We start from the raw sequence: 24,839 nt of genomic DNA on the forward strand, positions 1-24,839 counted from the left end.
GAGACAGTGTACATACCCCATAGCAGCCTGCCACTTCCTCCTCTCCGTTTTCTGTTTTATGGTCCTGCCTGTCCTTTGTGCTTTGGACTAAAGGAGGTTTTAAAATGAAACCAGAGACAAATCATTGACTATTTATAATCCATTGAATTGCTTGACTGGTAGAGATTGCTTGTTTTATATCTTTTAAAAGTAAGTTTATAAATTAATTCCTATAAGTTTTGTTTTGCTTTAATACTGCAGACTGAACCCATTGTCTTACACATGTTAGGCACATACTCTACCTAATCTCTAGCCTTCTGAAGGCTTTCTTAAAGATTTAGAACTTTGTTATAAACTGGAACTGTCTGGGCAAAATGCCAAACTACAACTTAATCCTCTAGCTGGTTACAACATGTGATGTCACAATTGGTTAGCTTGCTAAAATTGGAAAGACTGTACATTTAAATCCTTTTAAAAAGTTCAAAAGTGTTAAGTCTGAGAGTTTTTAGTCTCTATTACTAATAATAAAGGGACAAGTTCCTGGTGAGAGGTGGGAGGCTGTTTTCAAAGTGAGTGGATTTGTGTTGACCAAATAATGAAGCTGGCTGCCAATAAAGTTACCCTATTTATAAAGTTTTACAAAGAGCTAATATTTCATAACTTATCTATGAACATTATGAATATGAAATGTACACAAGGCTTCCCTAGAGGGTATGTGAATAGTAGGAAAACATGTAGTTTAGATGGCAGAAAACCTGGGTTCCCACTCAGCTACATCTCCTTTAAGAAGACAGCTTTCCTCAGCTCCACGTTTTTCACATGTAATATATAGTAGCTATCTCTATTCCTCCTAGTGACCGGTTAGGATTGTGTGGGAAATAAAACTGGGGAGATAAAAATTACTATCATCATGTAAAATACTATTTTTAAGTGAACTTAGCATACTGTATATCATGATACTCTATTCCAGCTTCTGGCCAATAAAAAACCTACCTCAAATTCATTCCAGCTTTACCAAAACACTCTTATAAAGCAGGTTCTAATAAGTGAATTATTTAAAAGAGTTGTTTTATTAATTTCTTGAGACAGAGTTTCCATTGTGTAGCCCTGGCTGGTCTGAAACTAAGAAATCCACCTGCTTCTGCTCCTCCGTGCTGGGTTTAAAAACATGTGCCTCCATGCCCAGCTAAGGAAATTCTGATATTTAGAAAGTTGAAAAACTTTGAGTTACAGAATTGATGTAGGAAAACTATTTCTAAAACTTACGCTATGTTTGAGTCTAGGAGAAATATAAATATTAGGTTGGTTGTTCTGTAAAATTGCTTAGACCTAAGTTACAGTTCATTGATTTCTTTTAAAAGAAAGTTTAAATGAACACATAAAATGTGATTTGTGGGAGGAAACAAGAGTTTTTGAGACAGGGTCTCCTGTAGGCTAGGCTGGCTTTTAACTCACTGTGTAGCTGAGAATGATGGAAATTTTGATCTTCTGCCTCATCTCCTCGTGTGTGCTGCAATTATAGATGTGTACCACCATGCCTGGCTTTATGTGGGGCCGAGATCAAAGGCAGGACCTGGTGAGTGCAAGGCAAGCCATCTTACCAAACTGAGCTACATCCCCACCCCAATTCAGCATCTTTACTAGAGGTATTTGACTTCATTGCTTCTCTTCCTCTTCTTATGCTGTACTTCCAGCCAGAATTACTTAAGGTTTCAAAAAACCATCTTTTCTTTCTTGTGCGTGGCTTTTCAACACCCTGTTGTCTCTCCTTACAGGAGTATGTATCTCTGCCTCTTAATTTTCTCAGATAAGCTCTTGTTGGTCTTTCTCTAAACCCCAAGACTATTGCTGGAAAATAAGCAGAAAATGGGAAGTTACCCTGGAATGCCAGATCAAGGGTCAGGTTCTATTGTCTGGTTTCTACGAAGCCCTATGGGGTGCTAGGGAGAGAACTGATGGACAGGCCTCCCAAATTTTAAATTAATGGAATTAGCAAGCAATAAAAATATTTGGGTTATATTTTAAGTAAAGGTGAGAAACCAGGAAGTTGAATTTGCTGGAATAAATGTTGGGAGGCAGGCAGTATTTGGAGGCTAGAGATTTGAAAACAAGTGGTTGGCTATTTCAATACCCAGCAACATTTCTTAGTACTGCCACAACTTTATTTCTTACAGGATTTTGAAACAAGATAGATTTTAAACATGTATATACTGTATTTGATCATACTGGCTCCTGGGTCCCTTCATCTCTCTTTCAACTTTGTGCCCCTCCTCCTCCATATATAACCTATTGAATCCAGTAAGAGGAGCTGTCCCTGTGTACTTGGGTGTAGGGCCATCCACCAAACCATTGGCAAGCTACTAGAGGCCACATACCTAAAGACACCTGACTCCCACTCACAGTCAACTGCTAATAGCTTTCGGCTAGGCAATGGGCATCATAAGTGGATCCCCATCAATGCTGGAATTTTCCTCTCCAGATCTTGTGCAGGCAGCTACAGTTGCTATAGTTCAGGTTATCAATGACCCGGTCATATCCAGAAAACTCTTACTTCACAGTAGCCCTTTCCAGCCTCTGACTTAGTCTTTCCAACTCCCCTCTTCCTGATAGGCCCTGAACCTTGCAGGGGGGGGGGGGTTCCAGATACCATACTTGGGACTAAACACTCCATGGCCATTCATTCTCTGCACTTTAACTAGTTGTGAGGCTCTATATTAACTGTTGTCTACTGCAGTTAAAAAAGAAAAAAAACCTCTCTAATGAGGCAAATTAGATAGTTGGTAAGATTGTTTGGTAGTAACTCAGGTCTCCACCACTAAACTAGAACTCAGTGGTTAACTTCTTGTTCTAGCCGGGCGGTGGTGGCGCACGCCTTTAATCCCAGCACTCGGGAGGCAGAGCCAGGCGGATCTTTGTGAGTTCGAGGCCAGCCTGGGCTACCAAGTGAGTTCCAGGAAAGGCGCAAAGCTACACAGAGAAACCCTGTCTCGAAAAACCAAAAAAAAAAAAAAAAAACAAAAAACTTCTTGTTCTAATGGTTTTTAATAGTTTTGTAGTAAATGTATTTAACATCAACTCATCCAGATACATTTTGTATTATTGGCTTCCTTTTGATATCAGTAGGTGTCAATTGTAAAGCTTTCTAAATAGAGTGAAATGGTAGCTATATTGATGTTTACATCTGTCCAGATACATATATATGTATCATGGCTTTTTGAGAAAGGAAGGAAGGAAGGAAGAAGTGTTATATATGTAAAGCAACTGGAATTCACATGACTGTGTGAGGGCTTATAGTAGATCACATTATATAGAAAATGGATAAATACCTTCATAGAGCAAAGGAGTCTTTAATTTCATCTCATATGACCAAATAGTTCCATTCCTACCTGTTGCTGAGGCTGGGGAGAAAAAAATAACCCAGAGATTTGCTGGAATATTTATATCCCAAAACTGGAATAAATAACTCATTTAACAAGCAAATTTCAATAAAAAATTAATGAGTTGATTATATCTGTAACATTGTGGAGCTATCTCAGATACACAGTATTTGATTTTTAAAAGATACAAAAGACTGCTTTTGTGATTCCCTCTATGTGAAACACTAGAAAAGATGAATCTTTAATTAATAGCAACTGATTAGTGGTACCTAGGGCTATGGTTGGAAATTGTCTGAGGTAGGGATGATAAAACCATTGTATGTTGTGATTATAGTGTTTGTTGTGAAATTTTACACATTTGCCAAAACACAATTGAACCTCTCATACAAATGGGTGCATTTGAATGTATGTAAATTATACCTCCATTAATTGGGGGGAGCATTTTATGTAAAAACTGTGATAGTATCTGAGAGGAAGGATTTCCATAATTTTCATTCTTAAATAAGTTCATACTCTACATACTCCCTTCCTTTACACCTCTCTTCCTTCCCTCAGCATTCAGGGCTTCACTTAAATGCTCTTGTGTTCTATGATATTTTGTACCTCTCTCCCTTCTATCACTTTTCAGATTTCACAGTATTTTGTTTCTTATACTTTGTGTGGGGTCTTTTTTAAAAAGAGCCCATCTCCTCTTGTGGTCTAATGATTTATGTTAACATATACCTCTCAAGTTAGTAGTATGGAACTCAAAGCAATCCATAAAATAAAATCTGGCCTTTTGAAAACCTGCATTTATTGTGTGTATATTCATGTGAACCATGATACACATGTAAAGATCAGAGAACAACTTTCAAGAGTCTGTTCTTTAAACGGAACAAAAAGAGAAAAAGTCAGATATTTGACTGAAAAGATGGCTCAGTGGTTAAGAGCATTGACTGCTCTTACAGACGTCCTGGGTTTGATTCCCACACCTGCGTGGAAACTCACAATGCCTATAACTCCAGTTCCAGGTGTCTGTGTGCACCAGGCATACACATGGTGCACAGGCATACATGCAGACAAAACACCCTTATACATGAAATTAGCAATTTAAAACTTTTTCTTTTTAATTGCAAAATGCCTCCTGCCTTGTTGAGGCAATGTCTGTCTTGTTTTTCCTGTGCTGAGTATTCCATGCCAGCAGGCCCACAAGTTTTCCATTTATTTTTCTGTCTTTGCCTCCCATTTTACAGTAGGAGTGCTGGAATTACAGATGTACACCACTACATCTGGCTGATGAGTTCCTGGAATGGAAGGAAGTCTGTTCATCAGATTGGGATCAGATTGTGTAATAGCCCTGGCTGGCCTGGAACTCAGTTTGTAGACCAGACTGGCCTTGGACTCAGATCCACCAGCCTCTGCCTCCCTGAGTGCTGGGATTAAAGGTGTTTGCCACCATGCCCATTTTGAGTGGCAAGTTCATTTACCCACTAAACCAGTGGTTTTCAACCTTCTTGGTGATGCGATCCTTTAATATAGTTCCTCATGTTGTGGTGACCCCAACCATAAAATTATTTTCATTGCTACTTTATAACTAAGTTTGTTACTAATGTAAATATTTTTGGAGATTGGGGGTTACCAAAGTGGCTGATACCCACAGGTTGAGAACCATTGCATTAAACCATCTCACCACCAAACCCCCACTCCCCACCCCCTAGTCATCACCAAATGTCTTTTAACTCTTGTTTATGTTATGAATTATGCACGGGGAACCCCAAGGGTATCCCACATGTTCAGGGAAACATGCTGGCATGCTGGGCAGATGCAGCAGCAGGCTGGCGGGTGACCCATGCCATGTAGGCATGGCGGTGGGATGACGGGTGAGGTGACGGGTGGACATTTACAACCCAGACACGGCATTTGCGTGGAAATGGTTTATTATAGTAGAGAGAGAAAGAAAAGATAGGGATGAGGCAGTGGAGAGAGAGAAAGTGTTGTTCGAATCTTAGATAGTCTTTTAATAAAAAGCCAGAGCCAGATGTCAGGGTGAAAGCTGAAAGATGAGAGAAGCAGAGCAGCCAGACACCAGTTCTTACCTCTACGACATCCTCAGCCTAAAGAGAGAGTTCCTGTTTCTTCACACCTTATATACCCTTCCCTGCTCTGCCATATTACTTCCTGGGATTTAAGGCGTGTGTGTGCTTCCCAAGCAAAGGCATGAGATCTCAAGTGCTGGGGTTAAAGGTGTGTGCCTTCACTGGCTGGCCTCTATGTCTAATCTAGTGGCTGGCTCTGCCCTCTGATCATCAGGCAAGTTTATTAGGGTACACAATATGTCACCACAGGAAAAAGAGAGAGAGAGAGAGAGAGAGAGAGAGAGAGAGAGAGAGAGAGAGAGAGAGAGAGAGAGAGAGAGGAAGAGAGAGAGAGAGAAGGATTGAGGGGTGTACATCTTATGGGAGTGGAGAGAAAGAGAGAGAGGAAGGGGAAGGGTTTTTCCTTTATATCAGGATGCAGGGCAGCCCCAAGTGAAGGGAATTTCAAGGGGTGGGTCAGCATATTACCATTACTCCGTTTTGATTATTATAAAAAGAGATGAGTTATGGAACTAAGTGGGGGAACAAGGGCGCTGAATTCCCGAGACTGCTTCAAGCTGACAAAGAGTAAAGTGGGAGGGAAGAGCATGGTGGAAGATCTAAGGAATGTTCCTTGAGGGAGCTGAGGAGGCAGGTTGCAGCAGTGGTGTTCCAGGAGCTTGGGGGGAAATGGCACACCAAATCAAGAGTTTTGAAGCCATGGCATCTGCTATTTCCCTGGAGGTCAGGCAGGAACAATGAATCTGCAAAATAGGCTCAAAAAATAGGTGGGGTCAGAAATGAACTATGGAGATTGTTAGTTTTCATTAGACCAGATTTCTTGATGCAGTTAGCACAACTTTTCCCAGGAGCCTGTAGGTATCTGTAAGACAGCTGAAATGGATTTACATCATGGCAGAAGGGATAAAAATCCATTTAAGGACTCTTAAGAACTCTTTGTAGTCAATGTTCTATTTGTTTATCAAAGCTGCATTTATCAGTATTAAAACTTTGTACCTCTGGAATTATATCTGAAACCAGTCTACTCTGTACCATGAAGTCTGTGAATGAGGCATACCTGTCTGTATTTGGAGAGAGTGTATATATATATATAAAATCTTGGGATTGGGGCTGTTAAACTGATACCCTGGTCATCAAACATCATCCGATCTGAGAAGGATAAATTTAAGGAGAAGTGAGACAGCTTTCCAGCTACCTAGGCAGCAGTCCTAAGTCTCTTCGTGGTCTTCAAGGGGACAGAAGTCCCAAAGGCCCCAGAAGATCTGACAGATTTTTTTCTGTGGATTAGAAATTTGGGGAGACTGACCCACCTTGACTTTGCAGTATGGGGCACTCGGCCCTCCGTTGTGCCTCTTATTCACAGTCTGGACAGGATCTCAGCTTTTCTCTGCATAGCCAGCCTTGCCATAAGCTTCCAGGTGGAAGTTCTTCTGCAGCCATGGAGATGATACAGGATGCTGCCAGGAGCTGACATGTCTCTTTATCATAAAAAGGCTTTTATATTAAATGCCACGTTCTCAGGTCTTTACATGTGTTTGAGGACTGGGGGAACAAAATCTGTTAGATGTATTTATAACTTTGAGAGCATATATATATGACTTAAATCTGAATATACAGGTTTCCCAGTTACAGCTTAATGAAATTAGCAAGTACTGCCAGATTAGCAGAGACTGGAGGAGCATGGGCCAGTGGACCAGGAGGGAGCTGGGATGGGGTAGGCACAGTTTTCCACAGTGAGGTATAAGGCCTAGCAGACTGACCTCTAGCATCCCAGAGGGTCAACGAGGGCCAACGATAATGGCGCAAGATAGCCAATGCACCGTCATAACAGAGGCTATGGGCCATAGAATTGAGTGGGCACAGGCCATCTCCATATGCTGTCACATAGGTGCCGGGGTTGACAGACACGTGGTACCAGCAAGTAAAACAAGACAAATGCTCATTTGTGGGAAAATGGCCAGAAGGGAAGGGAGGAATCTTACTGATCCAGTAGGGTGAAGCGTCCCCATCAGTGCTCCAGCCGAAAAAATGGTGGGTGGTACAGGATCCCAGAGCTTGTCAGACTGCTGGTGGGCAAGAGAAGGAAGTGGGATTGCCCGGAGACGTTGGGCACCAAGGTTATGAATTATGCATGGGGACCCCGAGGGTATCCTGTGTGTGCAGGGAAACATGCTGGCATGCTGGGCAGATGCAGCGGTGGGATGGCCCCAAGGGGGGGGGGATTTTAAGGGGCGGGTCAGAATATTAACAGTTTACACCTGATAGTTACTTTAAAATAAAGCATACCTTACATTTTTAACATTTGAAATGAGATGGACAGCAGTAGTGGCTTCTGTGTGTCAATGTCATGTGTTGATGGAACTGGACTGACAGTGGTGGTCTGTCCTGTGATATTGAAAAGGATAAGTAGGTGGACAAAAGAGGGGAAAAAGAGGTATATAAAAAGTAAAATAATCAGGATTTAGATGACAATTTGACTAAGGAAGAGGGGACATGAAGAAAATTATTTATATTCACTATAAGGACCAAGAACATATTAAGAGGAAATGGGAGAAGTCGTCAGGAATACTAATAGAAGACTTCATAGGTGAGCAAAGGAAAGTGTGTGGCTCTTCAAGGGAGAGGATGTGTGTAACGAGTCTGGTTGGACTTTCCTTGTACCACCAGCCCCCAATACTTATTATTATTATGAAAACTTGGCCATAGCTTATACTTGTCTCACTAGCTCTTATAACTTAAATTAACCCATTTCTATTAATCTGGATTCTGCCACGTGTCTCTTAACCTCTCCTCCATTCTGTACATCCAACTCCTTCAATGTCTCATTGGCTAATGCTGTGTGATTGATCCCCTGAGTTCCACTCTCTGCCAGAAAGTCCTGCCTAACCTCTCCTGCATAGCTATTGGCTGTTCAGTTTTGTATTAAACCAATCACAGTGGCACATCTTCACACAGTGCACAAATATCCCACAACAGATGTAGACATAGAGGAGTGTCTTAGGAGGTAATCAAGCACCTAGCTAAAGTCATACTGCATAAAAGTAGGAAATAATTAAGGAAACTGCCAGAGGAAATGGGTGGTCAGTAATTACAGTAACCTTTTATGAACGGATAAAACATTTCACCATTAGCCCACTATCAGATTTAAAATAGTGTTTTCTTTCATATTTTAAACTCTTGATATGACTGCCATTCTTTCAGACTTTAGTTACAAACAGTTCCATAATACTTAGACTTTGTATTTAGATAATTTTATAAATTTGTTATACTAATATATTTTTACAGTTTAATGTATTTTGTGGGTATTAATAATTTTTGGATAAAATTTAGCCTTAAGTATTGAGTTCGACTTTTCCAAAGTGATAATCAAAAAAGGTAACATAAAATTTGTGTTGGCCAGCACAGACCCTGAGCACAACAATTAATAAATGGGACCTCTCAAAACTGAGAAGCTTTTGCAGGGCAAAAGACACAGTCAATAAGACAAAAAGACAGCCAACAGAATGGGAAAAGATCTTCACCAACCCCACATCTGACAGAGGATTGATCTCCACAGTGTATAAAGAACTCAAGAAACTAGACATCAAAATACTGAACAGTCCAATAAAAAATGGGCTAAAGAACTAAACAGAGAATTCACAAAACAAGAATCACAAATGGCTGAAAGACATTTAAAGAAATGCTCAACATCCTTAATCATCAGAGAAATGCAAATCAAAACGACTCTGAGATACCACCTTACACCTGTCAGAATGGCTACGATCAAAAACACCAATGACAGTCAATGTTGGAGAGGATGTGGAGCAAAGGGAACACTCCTCCACTGTTGGTGGGAATGTAAACTTGTACAACCACTGTGGAAATCAGTATGGCGGTTTCTTAGAAAATTAGGAATCGAACTACCTCAAGACCCAGCCATCCCACTCTTGGGCATATACCCAAGGAATGCAGATTCATACCATAAAGATGCATGCTCAGCTATGTTCATAGCAGCACTATTTGTAATAGCCAGAACCTGGAAACAACCTAGATGCCCGTCAATGGAAGAATGGATGAAAAAAATGTGGTACATATACACAATGGAGTACTACTCAGCAGAGAAAACCAATGAAAGCATGAAATTTGCAGGCAAATGGATGGAACTAGAAAAAATCATCCTGAGTGAGGTAACCCAAACCCAGAAAGACAGTCATGGTATGTACTCACTCATAAGTGGATTCTAGATATAAAATAAAGAACAATCAGACCACAACCCATAGAACCATAGAGGCTATATATATATAGCATGGAGGTCCCTAGGACGACTGTGGCTTATAATAAATTTCGGTTTTACTCAATTATTGAAAAAAAAAAAGCCAAATGAATGGAAACACATGAACTATGAACCAAAGGCTGAGGGGCCCCCAGCTGAATCAGGCCCTCTGAATAGGTGAGACAGTTGATTGGCTTGATCAGTTTGGGAGGCAACTAGGCAGTGGGACCAAGTCCTGTGCTCATTGCATGAGTTGGCTGTTTGAAACCTGGAGCTTATGCAGGGACACTTGGCTCAGTCTGGGAGGAGGGGACTGGACCTGCCTGGACTGAGTCTACCAGGTTGATCTCAGTCCTTGGGAGGCTTTGCCCTGGAGGAGGTTGGAATGGGGGTGGGCTGGAGGGAAGAGGAGGGGGGCAGGGGAGGGGGGAGAGCAAGGGAATCCGCTGATATGTAGAACTGAATGGTATTGTAAAATAAAATAAAAAAGGAAAAAAAAACTACAAAAAAATTTGTGTTGGCTGGGAGGTCGAACACATGTTCTTGTTAATTACTCTTTCATATGTTTGCTTGTGTGTTTGTTTTACTTTGTTTTTCCAGACAGCGTTTCTTTGTGTAGCCCTGGTTGTCCTGGAACTAGCTCTGTAGACCAGGCTGGCCTCAAACAGAGTTCCGCCTGCCTCTGCCTCCGGAGTGCTAGGATTAAAGTCAGCAACTGCCCTACCCAATTGTATCTTTTTGAAGTTCCCTGTATGTTAACTAATTCTCAAATACTTGCCTTATTGCCTCTGCAGATTTGATAATGGGCTGCATTAAAAGTAAAGAAAACAAAAGTCCAGCCATTAAATACACACCGGAAAACCCTCCAGAGCCTGTAAGCACAAGTGCCAATCATTATGGAACAGAACACACCACAGTTGCCCCGACCTCTTCCACAAAGGGAGCACCGGTCAATTTTAACAGTCTTTCCATGACACCATTTGGAGGGTCCTCTGGGGTGACTCCTTTTGGAGGCACGTCTTCCTCGTTCTCAGTGGTGCCAAGTTCATATCCTACGAGTTTAACAGGTGAGATTTAAATGGATAGTTACAGAAAATATAACCTTGGGCTTTACATACATCAGGTCTGGCCACTGTTAGGGAAACTTCCTTTTTAGCAAATTTCCCAAAAAATTGTGTGAGCAAATAAAGTCTGTAACAAAAGGCAGTCTGACTCTGTAGCTGCACCACCCTCAAATTTTCAGGTCTTTCTTTCTCTTTCTTTCTTTCTTTCTTTCTCTCTCTCTCTCTCTCTCTCTCTCTCTCTCTCTCTCTCTTTCTTTTTCTTTTCTTTTTTTTTTGGTGGAGCTGGGGATCAAAAGCAAGGCCTCCAGCATAACATGCTAGGCAAGCATGGAGCTGTATCTCCAGCCCTGAAGTCTTAATATATATATAATAGGGTTCTGGGAAATTTTATGAGAACTGACTGTGACTATTTACTGAATTATACCATAAATTGTTTCATTAACTCATTATCTAAGTAATTATTGAGAATCTACTGTGTGGCAGACACTGAGAATACAGAAATTTTAAAAACGTCCTTCTTTCTGTACCCCAGTAATTTGTTAGCTCTTTAGAACTGTAAAGTGCTGTTTATTTATTTGATAAATGTTAATATATGTTAGTTTATTAAAATAGCACACTGTTTTCTATCAGATACTGAGTTTATTGTATTTATTTATTTATTTTGTGTGTGCACTCCTGCATGCCCCATAGTGTACATGTGGAAGTCAGAGGACAATTTGCAGGAGTCAGTCCATTTTCTCCTTCCACATGTTGGTTCTGGGGATTGAACTGAGGTCATCAGTGTTGGCAGCAAACACCTTTATTAGCTAAGCCCTCCCACTGGCCCGGGTGCTGATTTTAAAAAGGAAAATCCTGAAGCTTAGAGTTCAGATAGTTTTCCTCCAGAGTCACAGTTGATAAGCAACAGATTTAGTACCCTAGTCCAGAACTCCATTTATTACATTGTCATTTCCTTTCAGAAGATGGCAAGAAGTGATAGTTGACAATCTTTCTGTGGAATCAGGTAGTCCTAAAAGTGTCGATTTTAAAAAGAAAGAAAATAAACTCATTTGCTCAACGTCCCACATTAGGATGCTTTTCTCTTAAAATAACAAAGCACAGCTGGCTTAGAAAAGAGTGATCTCCAGGATTCCCTGATATGAGGGTTCTATAATGTCAGCAAGGCCTGATGTTACTTTCATCTCTCTTCTCTAATCTTTGGAGTGCCCACCTTAGCTTTGGGTGTAAACAGGTACCCAGGACAAATGGAATGGCTCCTGTCCTTATTAATTATCAATGGGGGCAAAAAGAGGAAGTCTCTTCCACAAGCATGGACTGTATGTACATTTGTCTTCCTCAGTCTGCTCACTTCTGGACCAGTAGAAGTAGCCAAAGAACTTTAATACACTAGATCTTTTAGATAGCATTTGGAGAGTGGTAGACATCACAGTTGATCACAATTCTGATCTCAGCCAACAAGTGACCATGGTGCTATTTCTGATAGTTAACACAAGCCTTGAAATTACTTGGGAAAGGTAGTAAATAAAAATGGCTAGAGTAAATAAATGTTGATACAAAAAGACATTCCTTTAGTTACTTAAAGCAATTTTTAAAAATACTGTATTTCTATTCGTTGTGAATTTCATGCATGCATACAATGTATTTTGATCCTTTTCACTTCCCACAATCCTTCACCTAACTCTTCCCAGATCCACCTCCAATACTTAAAGCTATTTACTTATTTGAAATATTCCATTCATGGGTGTTCATTTAGTAGCTAAAAAATGGGGTGGGGGGACCAGAATGTCTTGTACAAGACATAGAGAGGTGAGCAACATAAATGAAGTTTCTGAACCTGGTGAAGTTTATATTATAATGCTTGAATAATAATTAGTGAATAAACAGTGATCATTAGTGTTTAAGTATTGTGCAGGCAAAAACAAGATGATTGGTGAAGGACCCACTTGAACTGATACTTAATTGATAGATATGACCTATGAGAAAGAAGGAGCAAAATTACAAAATTAGCAATCGCAAAGTCAAAAAGTATAAATGTACTTGGAACTTTTGAAGACCAATGAACACAAATGGAAGAATTGTACAAGGCTAGACAGTTGGACAGGACACTGTAATTACTTAGGACCATAGGCTATATAGACAGGGTTGTTTGAGTGTTATTCAGATCTAGAAAGAAGCTTTGAGATTTAAGGAAAGGATTTTGCTTGTTGGGTTTCCTCTTTAAAAACACTCTAGGGACTGTAGAGGTGGCTCAGCAGTTTAGAGCACTGGATGCTCTTCCAGAGGACCTGAGTTTGGTTCCAAGCATCCATGTCAGGAAGCTCAAAACTACCTGTAACTCCAGCTCAACACCCTCTGGCCTCCTCAGGCACCTGTACATATATGGCTTACACTCATATACACATACACTTAAATAAAAATAAATCTTGGAAAGTAATTAAAACTCTAGTAGCTGTGTGAAGAATGGATGACAGTGAAGCAGAGTAGAAGCAGGTTAGGAAGGTAGTTTCTGATGCCAGCATTCCTAATGAGAGGTGGCCACAGTAGAAGTGGGAAGTAGGTAAATCATCTATTTCAGAGCTAGAACTAACAGTCCCGACATCATTACACTCCCCTTTCCTCAGAGAAAAATGACTTGGGCAAATACAAATTAAAGGAGAAAAATCAAGAGCTTAATTTATTATAAATTTTGAATCCTTGCTAGACGTTGAAGTAGAGATGTCAAATAAGCAAGTTGATTGATGACTAAAGCTTAGAGGAGAAACCAGCTGAGTGAGCTGATGCTATGTATGAATGTGTTCTTATACTTTTGCTTTTCTCCTACTTTGTATTTAGATGCAGTAATTTTTATTTTCCATGTCGTTTCCATGCATTTTCCATGTCACAGTATTTGTATTTATTACTCATTTGTAGTTATACTACCTGCTTTTTCTCTCTCCCATTTAAAAAAAATACTGATGGATGTAAACTAGTAATGAATGCAGCAAATCAATTGAACTATACAAGATAGAGTTTATACATAATTGAGTTAAGACTATGTTGGTCAGCTGGATGTAGTGACACACGTCTTTAATCCCAGCACTCAGGAGGCAGAGGCAGGCAGATCTCTATGAGTTGAATGCCAGCCTGGTCCACAGAGTGAAGCCTTGTCTCAAAAAGAATATGTTTGTCAGAGGTCAGGTCTAAAAGTATAGCCTAGGGCTGATCTTGCATGTAGGAGGCTAAGGATTTGATCTTCTCACACCCTTCTCAGAAAAAAGTTGGTAAAAAGATATAAATTTTCAGTAGGAATAAGTACAAGAATTTCATTGTACAACCTTGTGACTACTTAGTAACAACAAATTGTATTGAAAATTGGTAAAAGTAAGTTTTAAGTTTCTTGCCTAAAAAGATGAATAAATAATATAACCTGATTTAACCATTCCATAATTTATTCATGTTTCAAAACATTTTATTATACATGATAAATATATACATCTTTAAAAAGTGATATAATTTTCAAAACTAGAATACCTACTATTAAGTATTCTAAACACTGCAATGTCATTTTTATTGTATATATGCTCTGTTATTCTGATTGCACATAATAGATTAGATATTAAATATGCTTATCTTTTAACTATATTCACACATTGCTATATCTGACAACTTTTTAAATTTGTACTATATAATTCATATTAACCATGCCCTTAACTTTTAAGACAAATATGACATTTTCATTTTTAAGTATAAAGTGAACTTTAAGAAAACCTTAATGATTGCTGTTAATGGTTGTAGATGGAAATGTCTTCATGTTTGAGGTAAGGAATTGAAGGCAGGCACCAGTAGTCTGTGTGCTTTCCCCTCCCAAAGAATTGATCTGCAATGTGGCTGCTTTTTCAGGCTATACATATTGTTTCAGAAGTGAAATTATAGTTATTTCAGAGTTTATAGTATTTTAGAATTTATACAGTACAGTATGTGGTTTTACAGGAAGCCTTAGGAGAACATCTTATCAAAACCCAGCTTCTAAAAAAATGAATACTAAATACTAGAGCAAGGAGGATACTGAGCCTAAGCTTTTATTAGCAGTAATTGTTTATTTCTTTCATGCATTTCAGGTTTATCATTTACCTTGGTCTTTTTTTCCTGTGCCAGGTGGTGTCACTATATTTGTGGCCTTATATGATTATGAAGCTAGAACTACAGAAGACCTTTCCTTTAAGAAGGGTGAAAGATTTCAAATAATTAACAATACGTAAGTTTTGTGTATTTTTTTTTTTTTTTTTGGTAAGAGAGGAATCTGGTCTCTGCATTGAACCACTGATGGAGTTGATGATGTGGAGATGAGAGTGGTGGGGTACGGATCTTTGTCTTTGGGTTAGATGATGATGCATTTGGCTTCTTGAGACACATTGGATAATATATTGCTACAAGCAGAAGTTACTACTTTTGCAAATTGTGCTTATGGAGTTAGTCTGTAAACAGAGATTTTAGAAGAAAGAGTTCTTTCTAGGTGTGGTGGCACTAACCTATAATCACAGCACTAGAGAGGCTAAGACAAAAAGTTCTTGAGTTTGAGGCTAGCCTAGGCTGCATAGTGAATTCCAAGTCAACATGGGCTGCATACCTACCAAGTTCCTGTCTCCAAAATGATGCCCCTTATAAAAAGATCTTTAGGAAGTAAAATCTGTATTTATATAAATACCAGATGACTTTAAAACCTTATTTGTTGGGGGAGTGGCTAGGACATGGAAACCTTGTACTCTGAAACTTACCAAATTGTGTTTTTCTTATGTTTACTCTTAGACTTTGTCATTTAGCGGTCTGCCATAGAAAATTTGATGCTTGTTATGCAGCAGATTTCATAATTTCATTAACAAGCATAACAAATACTTTGTAACTTCTCAAAGCACATACTTATGGTCTTCTTTGCTTCTAGTCATGTTTCTCTTTATTGTTGTTTTACCATCTGTTACCACTTACTGTTCCAGAACATAAACTGTGATTGTGTGTCTCTGCCTTAAGATCCTTCAGTAGCTAATGATGCTATGAAGACTTAAAGCTACACAGCCATACTGAAGTACTTGCAATATTTTGAGTACAATAGTTTCTCACCCTCTTTATGCTTTTACACATGCTATTTCTTTTTCTAGAATGACTTTTCTAGAATGAAATAGAATGGTCTATGTCTTTCTTTTTTTATGGGGTGGAAGGGTTGCCCGTTTGAGATGGGGATGGAGTCCTGAGCCTCAAGCATGCGAGCCTGTGCTCTGTCACTAAGCTATACTTGATCCCATGTTTCTTTCCTCTTTCAAGTTAGCCTTCCTCATCCTTTAAAAGATATTTCCTATGCCCTTTTCAGTGGTTCCTCTCCTTGTCTTGTTCTTCTCCTGCCTGGCTCAGTTCCCACACCCTACTCTATGAAGTGTTTCTCTTAGGTATTTGCATGTTGCTCTACAAACCTCAGTCATGGTTGTCATCACATTGTAAATTACAGTTTTTGTTTTGACTTGTCATTCTTTTAGGCCAGTGGGTCTCGGCAGAATCACACAGTAAGTACTTAGCATTGTCTAGAGATACTTTTGGTTGTCACAGTCAGGATGAGAGTGTGGCTGTTGTCACCTGTGTAATAAGCCACGGATATTGATAAAGTCCTGCTATGTACATGACAAAGATTCATCAACTCCGAAGTGTCAGAGTGTTAGTACCATTAAAATTGTCATTCCCTGCTCCAGAGTCTGTTCTTGAGCTTAAGGACTGCTGTTTGCCTTACACTTAGTAACACTCAGTGAATGACGTAGTTAATGCAAAGTTTTAGTCTAAGAAAGGATTACCACAGGTTCTAGGCCAGCCAGGGCTACATAGTAAGACTTTATAATGAATATGAGAAAAGATTTAATATATTCTAGGACACCACTAATCAATGTATCTATTTTCAAATAGTTAAATTATCAAAAACTTTCTTAATTCTTTTTGTTAGAGAATAAATTCACTTTAAACATGTATAAAAATTTCAGTTTGTACAATAACATGTAATCTTTAGTTGTGAATCACATATAACTTCTTTTTAGAGATATTTTCATAGGAATTTTGGAAAAGCCAAGGTTAATATATTCTAAACAATATACAGTTCTCATGTTTTGAATTATAGTATTAGTCTTGCTGATATTTGGATATCAGTTTTTGAATAACATGCTTGTTTTATTTGAATCAGGGTCTTGCTATATGGCCCAGTCTGACTTTGAACTCACTGTTACTGCCCCTCACCTCCTGGGTGCTGGATCATAGGCTTTTGCCACTACCACTAGAAATTCAACTTTTTTTTTTTTTCCCCGAGACAGGGTTTCTCTATGTAGCTTTGTGCCTTTCCTGGAACTCACTTGGTAGCCCAGGCTGGCCTCGAACTCACAGAAATCCGCCTGCCTCTGCCTCCCAAGTGCTGGGATTAAAGGCGTGCGCCAACTTTTTTAAAGGAATAGTTTTGAGAGAAACACACACACACACACACACACACACACACACACACACACACTGTGGGCATGTACACGTACCACGGTACACGTGTGGAGGACAATTTTTGGAAATAGGTTGTTAGACTTGGAAGCAAGTGCCTTTACCCACCAAACCATTTCACCAGCTCTAGAAAATCAACTTTGGATTGTTATTATTCATTGTTAAGTTTTTGGCTATAAGCATACCAAGGCCTTTTATTTTATTCCTTAGGTGACTTTTTAAAAGTTACAATTTTATATGCTATTAAGAAGGAAGCATTTGGTAACAACAACAAAAAATTATCTGACATAGGCTAAAATATGGGTGAACGTTAATAATATTATTCTAAGAAGGCCATCGCAAAAGACTTCATAAATGGCCCCATCTCACACAAAAAAGCATGTCCATAGAGATTATCTATCTTTCTATCTTTCTACCTTTATTTTCTTTCTTTATCAGTATGTGTATGATGTGTGTGTGTGTGGGGGGTGCACACATGGAGCCCAGAGGCGGCTTGGTGTATGTAGTTGGTTCTCCTCCTTTCCACTGGCTCTGGGGACTGAACTTAGGTCAGTAGCTTGTGTGGCAACTGCCTTCCCCTGCTGAGCTATCTTGCCAGCCCAGGGTTGTTATGGTGGCAAAATGTTCTAAAATGTGTTATTTTGATGACTGTACAACTCTGAATATATTAAAACCCTTAAATGTTGTCCTTTAAATGTGAGATGTGTATGGCATACAAATAAAATCTCAAACTTCTAAAATTTTATTTAAAATTTAGTAAATTTCTTTATTCAGCATAGTTCGTCAGGTTTAGTTGAAAGAATTAACATGAAAAAGGTAAGTCTAATTCAAGTGTGCAGTATTTAGTATTTATTCCTGTTGGTTTAGAACAGATAGGTGCAGTTGTGCTTTTATGTGGTCTTAATTTATTTAACCAGCTTTTAAAAATACCCCTCTTTTGAATTTAGCTCTTTGTTTGATTAATCCATAAAAAATCGAGATTAAAAATGAAAGTGGTTCCTGTTCTTTGCTTGAGATAAGAATTACACCTGGGGTAAGCGTCTGCATTGTAGTGATTGTTGGGTTTTTTTTGTCTTTCAGGGAAGGAGACTGGTGGGAAGCAAGATCAATTGCTACCGGAAAGAATGGTTATATCCCTAGCAATTATGTAGCACCTGCAGATTCCATTCAGGCAGAAGAGTATGGTGCTACTTCATATTCTATTAATCACTTTGACTTTTATAATGTTTTGATGCACATTCTGCTTAACCACAACTTTACACACAGTTATATACCAGTCTTAATACATCTAATGTGTCATATTAATAAATGCTGTTTGAGAATTAATAATTAATGTGTCTGCTCAGAGACACACAGCAAGTAAATCTGCATTAGTCATTGTACATTGTATTTAGTCTCTTTCCTTTATTTTTCTGTTTATTTTTAAAACTCATTTTTTTACACTCTGTAGACTATCTCTTCATCTCCTTGCACAGTGTATACATTTGTGATACTTGTTTGTTTTTGCTGATACAAATTGTCACAACAGTGTTCTTTTTCTACTATGACTTTTGTTTGGTTGTCTTTAGTATTCTGTGAACCTTCCCACAGCAATGACTGTCATTTTTGTCACAAAGCTTTATTAAATCAAACCCACATGAGTTTGGAGTCCCCTATAGTTTTGGTATGATCTCCTTGCATCTTACTGAATACAAGTGATCATACTTGTTTCCAAAGAATTCATTACCCCTCACTGACAGATTTTCTGTCTTTCCTTCTCTATTTGCTGGTTTACTGGCTGGTAAGGGGAATTTAAGAGACATACTGAATAGATAGTACATGGAAAAACTGTTAGAGCATATTTCCACAGTTTTGTTTTTTGTTTTGTTTTAGTTTGGTTTTTTTTGAGACAGGGTTTCTCTGTTTAGCCCTGGCTGACCTGGAACTTGCTCTGTGGACCAGGCTGGCCTTGAACTCACAGAAATCTGCCTGCCTCTGCCTCCCAAGTGCTAGAATTAAAGGCATGCGGTTTTTTGTTTTGTTTTGTTTTCTTTTCTTTTTGGTTTTTGGTTTTTGGTTTTTTTGTTTTTTGGTTTTTGGTTTTTCAAGACAGGTTTCTCTGTGTAGCTCTGGCTGTCCTGAAACTTGCTCTGTAAACCAGGTTGGCCTTGACCTCACAGAGATCCTCCTGCCTCTGCCTCTGCCTCTGCCTCCGATTAAAGGAGTGTGCCATTACTACCAGGCTGTCACACTCCATTTTTATTGATACATGTATGTAATTTTTCTGATCCTCATACCTTTTTAACTCAAAACATCATAATTTTTTTTTTCAGATGGTATTTTGGCAAAATGGGGAGAAAAGATGCTGAAAGATTACTTCTGAATCCTGGGAATCAGCGAGGTATATTCTTAGTAAGAGAAAGTGAAACCACTAAAGGTATGATTATTATATTAATATGTGCATAACGTGCTTTAGGCATGGTTTGAGGAAGCTGTAGTGAATGTGTTCATCTCCCCCTCCTTCCACCGCAGGTGCTTATTCCCTCTCAATTCGTGATTGGGATGAGGTAAGGGGTGACAATGTGAAGCATTATAAAATTAGGAAACTTGACAATGGTGGATACTACATCACGACCAGAGCTCAGTTTGATACTCTGCAGAAACTGGTGAAGCATTACACAGGTAGGTGAGCACTTCAGAGGTAGGAATTAATCTCTGACGTTCTATTTTGTGAGGACAACTCTTTATCTCTCTTAAGCTTTAATATGCTCATTTATATTTACACACAGTAAATCTCCAATAGATGTTGGTGTTCTGGGTTGGATTTTTTTTTAAATTATTTATTTAGTGTTTGTGCATGTGATCGTGTGTATGCACACCCATGCTGTGGTACATATGTGAAGGTCAGGGAGCGACTTAGGGACTCAGTCCTCTTTTCATAACTTGTGGGTCCTGGGGATTAAATTACCAGGCTTGGCCACAAGTACCAGCTAAGCCATTTTACTTGGCTGTGCTCTGGTTTCAAAATGAGGAACAATGGCCCAGGCAACATAGCAGAACCATAAATTGGGCGATTGGATATCAGGCTTAAATCAGACTGTAATTGGAATCATTATGCCTTACTGGCATAGTGCTTACATTGGAGTTCGAGATCATAATGTATAAATGCTAAGATAGATTGTGACAGTAAGTTACAAAACATGACAGCAAATATTTATGTATATTAAGTAGCTAAAATTAAACTTGTAATATAAAAAAGTTATCTCAGAGCTAGGATTGTAGCTCACTGGTAAAGCGCTTACTTACGTGTGTTAAGGTTTCCTCCCCAACACTGCAAAAAAGAAAAAGGAATAGAGTCGAAAGTTCTCAGATGAGCCGGGCAGTGGTGGTGCACGCCTTTAATCCCAGCACTCGGGAGGCAGAGCCAGGCGGATCTCTATGAGTTCGAGGCCAGCCTGGGCTACTAAGTGAGTTCCAGGAAAGACGCAAAGCTACACAGAAACCCTGTCTCGAAAAAAACCAAAAAAAAAAAAAGTTCTCAGATATCTTCTTTGATTTCCTTCTGTAGAAGCTGAATCTTTTAAGACTTTCTAAAATATAGACTCTACAAAGTCCAATTTGAAGATGCTATTTCTTATCCAAAAAAATAGACCTATAGCAGCTACAGGCATTCTGGTCTTTCAAGGACCTTTGAAAAGTATTCTGATTTGCAGTCTTGGGTCTTAAATTTTTTCATTGCCAATTGGATATGTAAATGCATCTAAAAGTCTTTAAATAATTAGTACTACGAGGGGGAAGTTTCCATGGCAATTCTTTTTCTATGACAGCTAGCAGCAAACTGAAACTATCAAGTCAATCAGCAAGCTTGAAATTAATGGAACGTTTCCAAGCTGGCGTTAACTTGTAATTGCCACTGTTAGAATGTGAATTTGAGTGGTTACTTGATAAGAATGGGAGGAAATGTGTTTCACTTACAATGAGAAGTTTTATATAAGCAGGGTACACAAACCAAGCCATTATGAATCTGGACTGGCTGCCTTTAGGTCTCCTTTATTTAAAATTCAATCACTTACATCAACTTCTTCCTTGATTTTCAGAGTCTTACAAATTAGTGGTTATTAGAAATAACAACTAATGGTCATCCCCCTGGGGAAATACATGAATCCTAGTGGTCTAAGCAGAGCTTTAAGCTGTGATGCAGGCCTTTAATCCCAGCATTTAAGAGACTGAGGCAGGAAGAACCTGAATTCAAGTCCAGCCCAGAATATATAGCAAGACCTTGTCTCAGACACCCTATCTACCTGCTGAAAAGCATAGTGGAATTTTGGAGGCAGACAGATCTGTGTTTGAATTCTCATTTACTAGCTGGGACCTTAGAACAGTTCTCTAGGTTTTCCAAGATCAATTTATATGAAAGATTTACATAGTACTAATTGACACAATAACATAAGCATATGTAGTCAACAAATATTAGCATAAATGTATTTCTAAAATGTTTCACTTGTGTATACTTCATATCTTTCTTATGGAAACCTTCCTATTATACATGTAGTTTTAGAAGAAAGTTGATAGCTTGTAGGAGATTATGACTTGAATTCAATGACTTAAGCTTTTTTGAAAAACCAAATAATAAGCCAGGTATGGTGACATACCCCTTTAATCCTAGAAGCAGGTAAATCACTGAGTTCATATATGTATGTATATATACACACTAATTGTCTTAACTTTGAAAGTAATTCATTTACAGTATATCCTGTTCATTTATCTAGAACATGCTGATGGTTTATGCCACAAGTTAACAACTGTGTGTCCAACTGTGAAACCCCAGACTCAAGGTCTAGCAAAAGATGCTTGGGAAATCCCTCGAGAATCGTTGCGACTAGAGGTTAAACTAGGTCAAGGATGCTTTGGTGAAGTGTGGATGGGTAAGAAGCCTGAGCTTTGTTGTTACTTCATTTTGTTACTGTGGAACCATAAATTAAAATAGCAAAATATGATAAAATATGTACAATATGTACTTAATTATGTAGGATAACTTTTATTGTTGGTTGGATTTTGGTCTAAAATCCCTTCAAATACAGATTCAGATACAGAAATATTGAAAGTGTCAAATAAATTGTTTTCCTAGGAACGTGGAATGGAACCACAAAAGTAGCAATCAAAACACTAAAGCCAGGTACAATGATGCCAGAATCTTTCCTTCAAGAAGCTCAGATAATGAAGAAATTAAGACATGATAAACTTGTTCCGCTGTATGCAGTTGTTTCTGAAGAGCCAATTTATATTGTCACTGAGTTTATGTCAAAAGGTAAGTGCATATGAATTGTCTTTTACGTGGTTCTGTTGCAATTAAACAAGTTCATTTCTGTTCTTTTTTAGATTAAAAAAACATACAATATATTTTGATCATATTCTTTCCCAGATACTCAACCCACTCACCCAACCAATTTTATATTCTTTCTCATAAAAAGACAAAATAATTAAGAAGAACCCAAATCAAAATTAAAAACAAAAACATGGAGTCCATTTTGTGTTGGCCACTATTCCTGAGCATTCAGCCTTTCCTGAGGTGTGGTTGGTACACCCATTGTCTCTCCACTGGGAAAAAGAAAAAAAAAAAAGGTTTTTCCCTTTCCCAGCAGTTGTCAATTGCAAATAGGTTCTTGGGTAGGAGTTGGACTATTTGCCCACTTACCCTTCTCTTTGTTGGGATTTTGTCTGGTTTAAACTTGTGCATACTGTCACAGTCTTTGTGAGTTCATATGTGCATCACACCTGCTGTGTCTGGAAAATGCTGTTATCATGGAGTCATCTGGCTCTTGCATAGATCCCTGAGCCTTGAGGGAAGGGGTGTGATTCCATCTAGATCTCAGTGTTTCAAAGTCTCTCACTCTCTGCATGTTGTCCAGTTGTGATTCTGTGTTAATTGCCTCCTGCTGTAAGAAGTCATCTCTAATGAGGCTCAGTGGTACACCTTTCTTTCTATGGGTATAACAGTATGTTGTTAGGAATCCTTTTATTGCTTTGTTCATTTAACAGAATAATTGTAGATTTACTCTGGGGTCCGTGATCTAGCTCTCAGAGGTTCTTGGTCTCATTAAGTGTCAGGTATGGGTTCCATCTTATGAACTGAGCCTTTTAAGTCCAGCCAGAAGATGGATGGTTACTCTCATAACATTCATACGCCTATTACACCAGTGAGTATACCTGGCAAGCAGATTGCTAATGTAGCTCACAGAATTTACTTTTCTCCCTTAAAATTACATTTATTTATGTATTTTGGATGCGTATATGTATGGGTGCCATGACACATATGTGGAGGCGAGTGACAGCTTGAAGAAGTTGGCTTTTCTTCTACCATTTAGGTCTTGGGGATTGAACTCAGGTGTCACCGGTCTTGGCAGCAGGCACCTTTACCCACTGAGCCCTCTTGCAGGCCCTCTTTTTTTATACAGATTTTTGTCATATAGTACTTTCTAACTTAAGACTTTTCTGTAGACTTTTGAAAAGAGCAAATGTGATTTTTTTTAATGGAATAGTGGTTATTCCCAGTTATCCCACAGGATCTTATGAGACTTTAAAGGAAAATTAGACAGACTGAGTCTTTTCATAGTTGATTTAACTAAAGGAAATGGAATTGCTAGAGCAATAAAAAAAGTAGACAAATTAAACCAAAAGGTATAATTTTTATCTCATTTTATATAAACATAGTTCTTACACACTAGACTTCCAGAAACTGTTCTCCCCTGCTGTCAATTGAAATTTTTCATCCTCGCCAGTCCAGGCACAGGTGGGCTCTTATGTAAGGCTAGTTAGAGCCAGGGGCAAAGCCAGACAAGGTTGATGCTCTTCCCTATTTATTTCTAGGACATTGATGCTTTTGAAGAGAATCTAGTAACTGATGCTGATTAGCCTGAATCTACCCCTTTTTAATTGGATCTATTTTAAAATTTTTATTTATTTTTTATTTATTCATTTATTTTGGTTTTTCAGGACAGGGTTCTCTGTGTAGTCCAGGCTGACCTTGAACTCAGAGATCCATTTGCCTCTGTCTCCCAAGTGCTGGGATTAAAGGCCTGTGCCACCACTGCCTGAGTTATTTTTATTTATTTATTTTTTTTGAATCAGACTAGTTAAGTAACTATTATGTCACCTTCTCTAGTAGTCCCCCTTGGCTGGTGATATAGTTCCTGCTAGTAGTGATGGAGGCATCTACACATTCAAATTTGGTACAGGAGGGAAAAAATTCTTTTAAAAGAACTAAAGCCAAAAGCCTATTAAGCCAAAACATACCTAAAGTTCCAAAGTGTATGTCTTCTTCGGAAGGTGTTTAGGCTACAGACATTGTCACCTATGGCATTTGAATGAGTGCATTAGATGAACTAGAAGAGGAAGTGAGAAAAGCACAAGAAAGAAATGTAAGTCAAGACATTGGCAGCATAAAGAATCAAATGGGTAAGACTAATGGACCATCCACAATTGGGAGAAAATGCTAGAATTCTGTGTTGTTACATAATTTGGTTAAGATTATTTCCAGGTGAGAGATTGAGAATATAAAATAGTAGAAGTTGTTTCTGGTTTTAAAATGCAGTAATTCCTCACTCATTAATATTCAGTTGTT

At 38.6% G+C, this 24,839-nt stretch overlaps 1 protein-coding gene across 2 annotated transcripts in view; it reads left to right on the forward strand.

Annotated features, from left to right (window-relative positions):
• The window catches only part of Yes1 (YES proto-oncogene 1, Src family tyrosine kinase), a 69,368-nt gene that overhangs the window by 22,926 nt on the left and 21,603 nt on the right, over window positions 1-24,839 (forward strand). For both annotated transcript variants that reach the window (XM_028874093.2, XM_028874092.2), the window contains exons 2-8: window positions 10,478-10,750; window positions 14,882-14,981; window positions 18,320-18,418; window positions 19,552-19,655; window positions 19,751-19,900; window positions 21,988-22,143; window positions 22,347-22,526. In XM_028874093.2, coding sequence (XP_028729926.1) covers window positions 10,486-10,750; window positions 14,882-14,981; window positions 18,320-18,418; window positions 19,552-19,655; window positions 19,751-19,900; window positions 21,988-22,143; window positions 22,347-22,526 — 1,054 coding nt within the window. In that variant the 5' untranslated portion in view covers window positions 10,478-10,485. The remainder of the gene's footprint in view (window positions 1-10,477; window positions 10,751-14,881; window positions 14,982-18,319; window positions 18,419-19,551; window positions 19,656-19,750; window positions 19,901-21,987; window positions 22,144-22,346; window positions 22,527-24,839) is intronic.

The sequence above is a fragment of the Peromyscus leucopus genome, chromosome 13, assembly GCF_004664715.2.
Source record: "Peromyscus leucopus breed LL Stock chromosome 13, UCI_PerLeu_2.1, whole genome shotgun sequence".
In the NCBI taxonomy this organism is placed as follows: Eukaryota; Metazoa; Chordata; class Mammalia; order Rodentia; family Cricetidae; genus Peromyscus; species Peromyscus leucopus.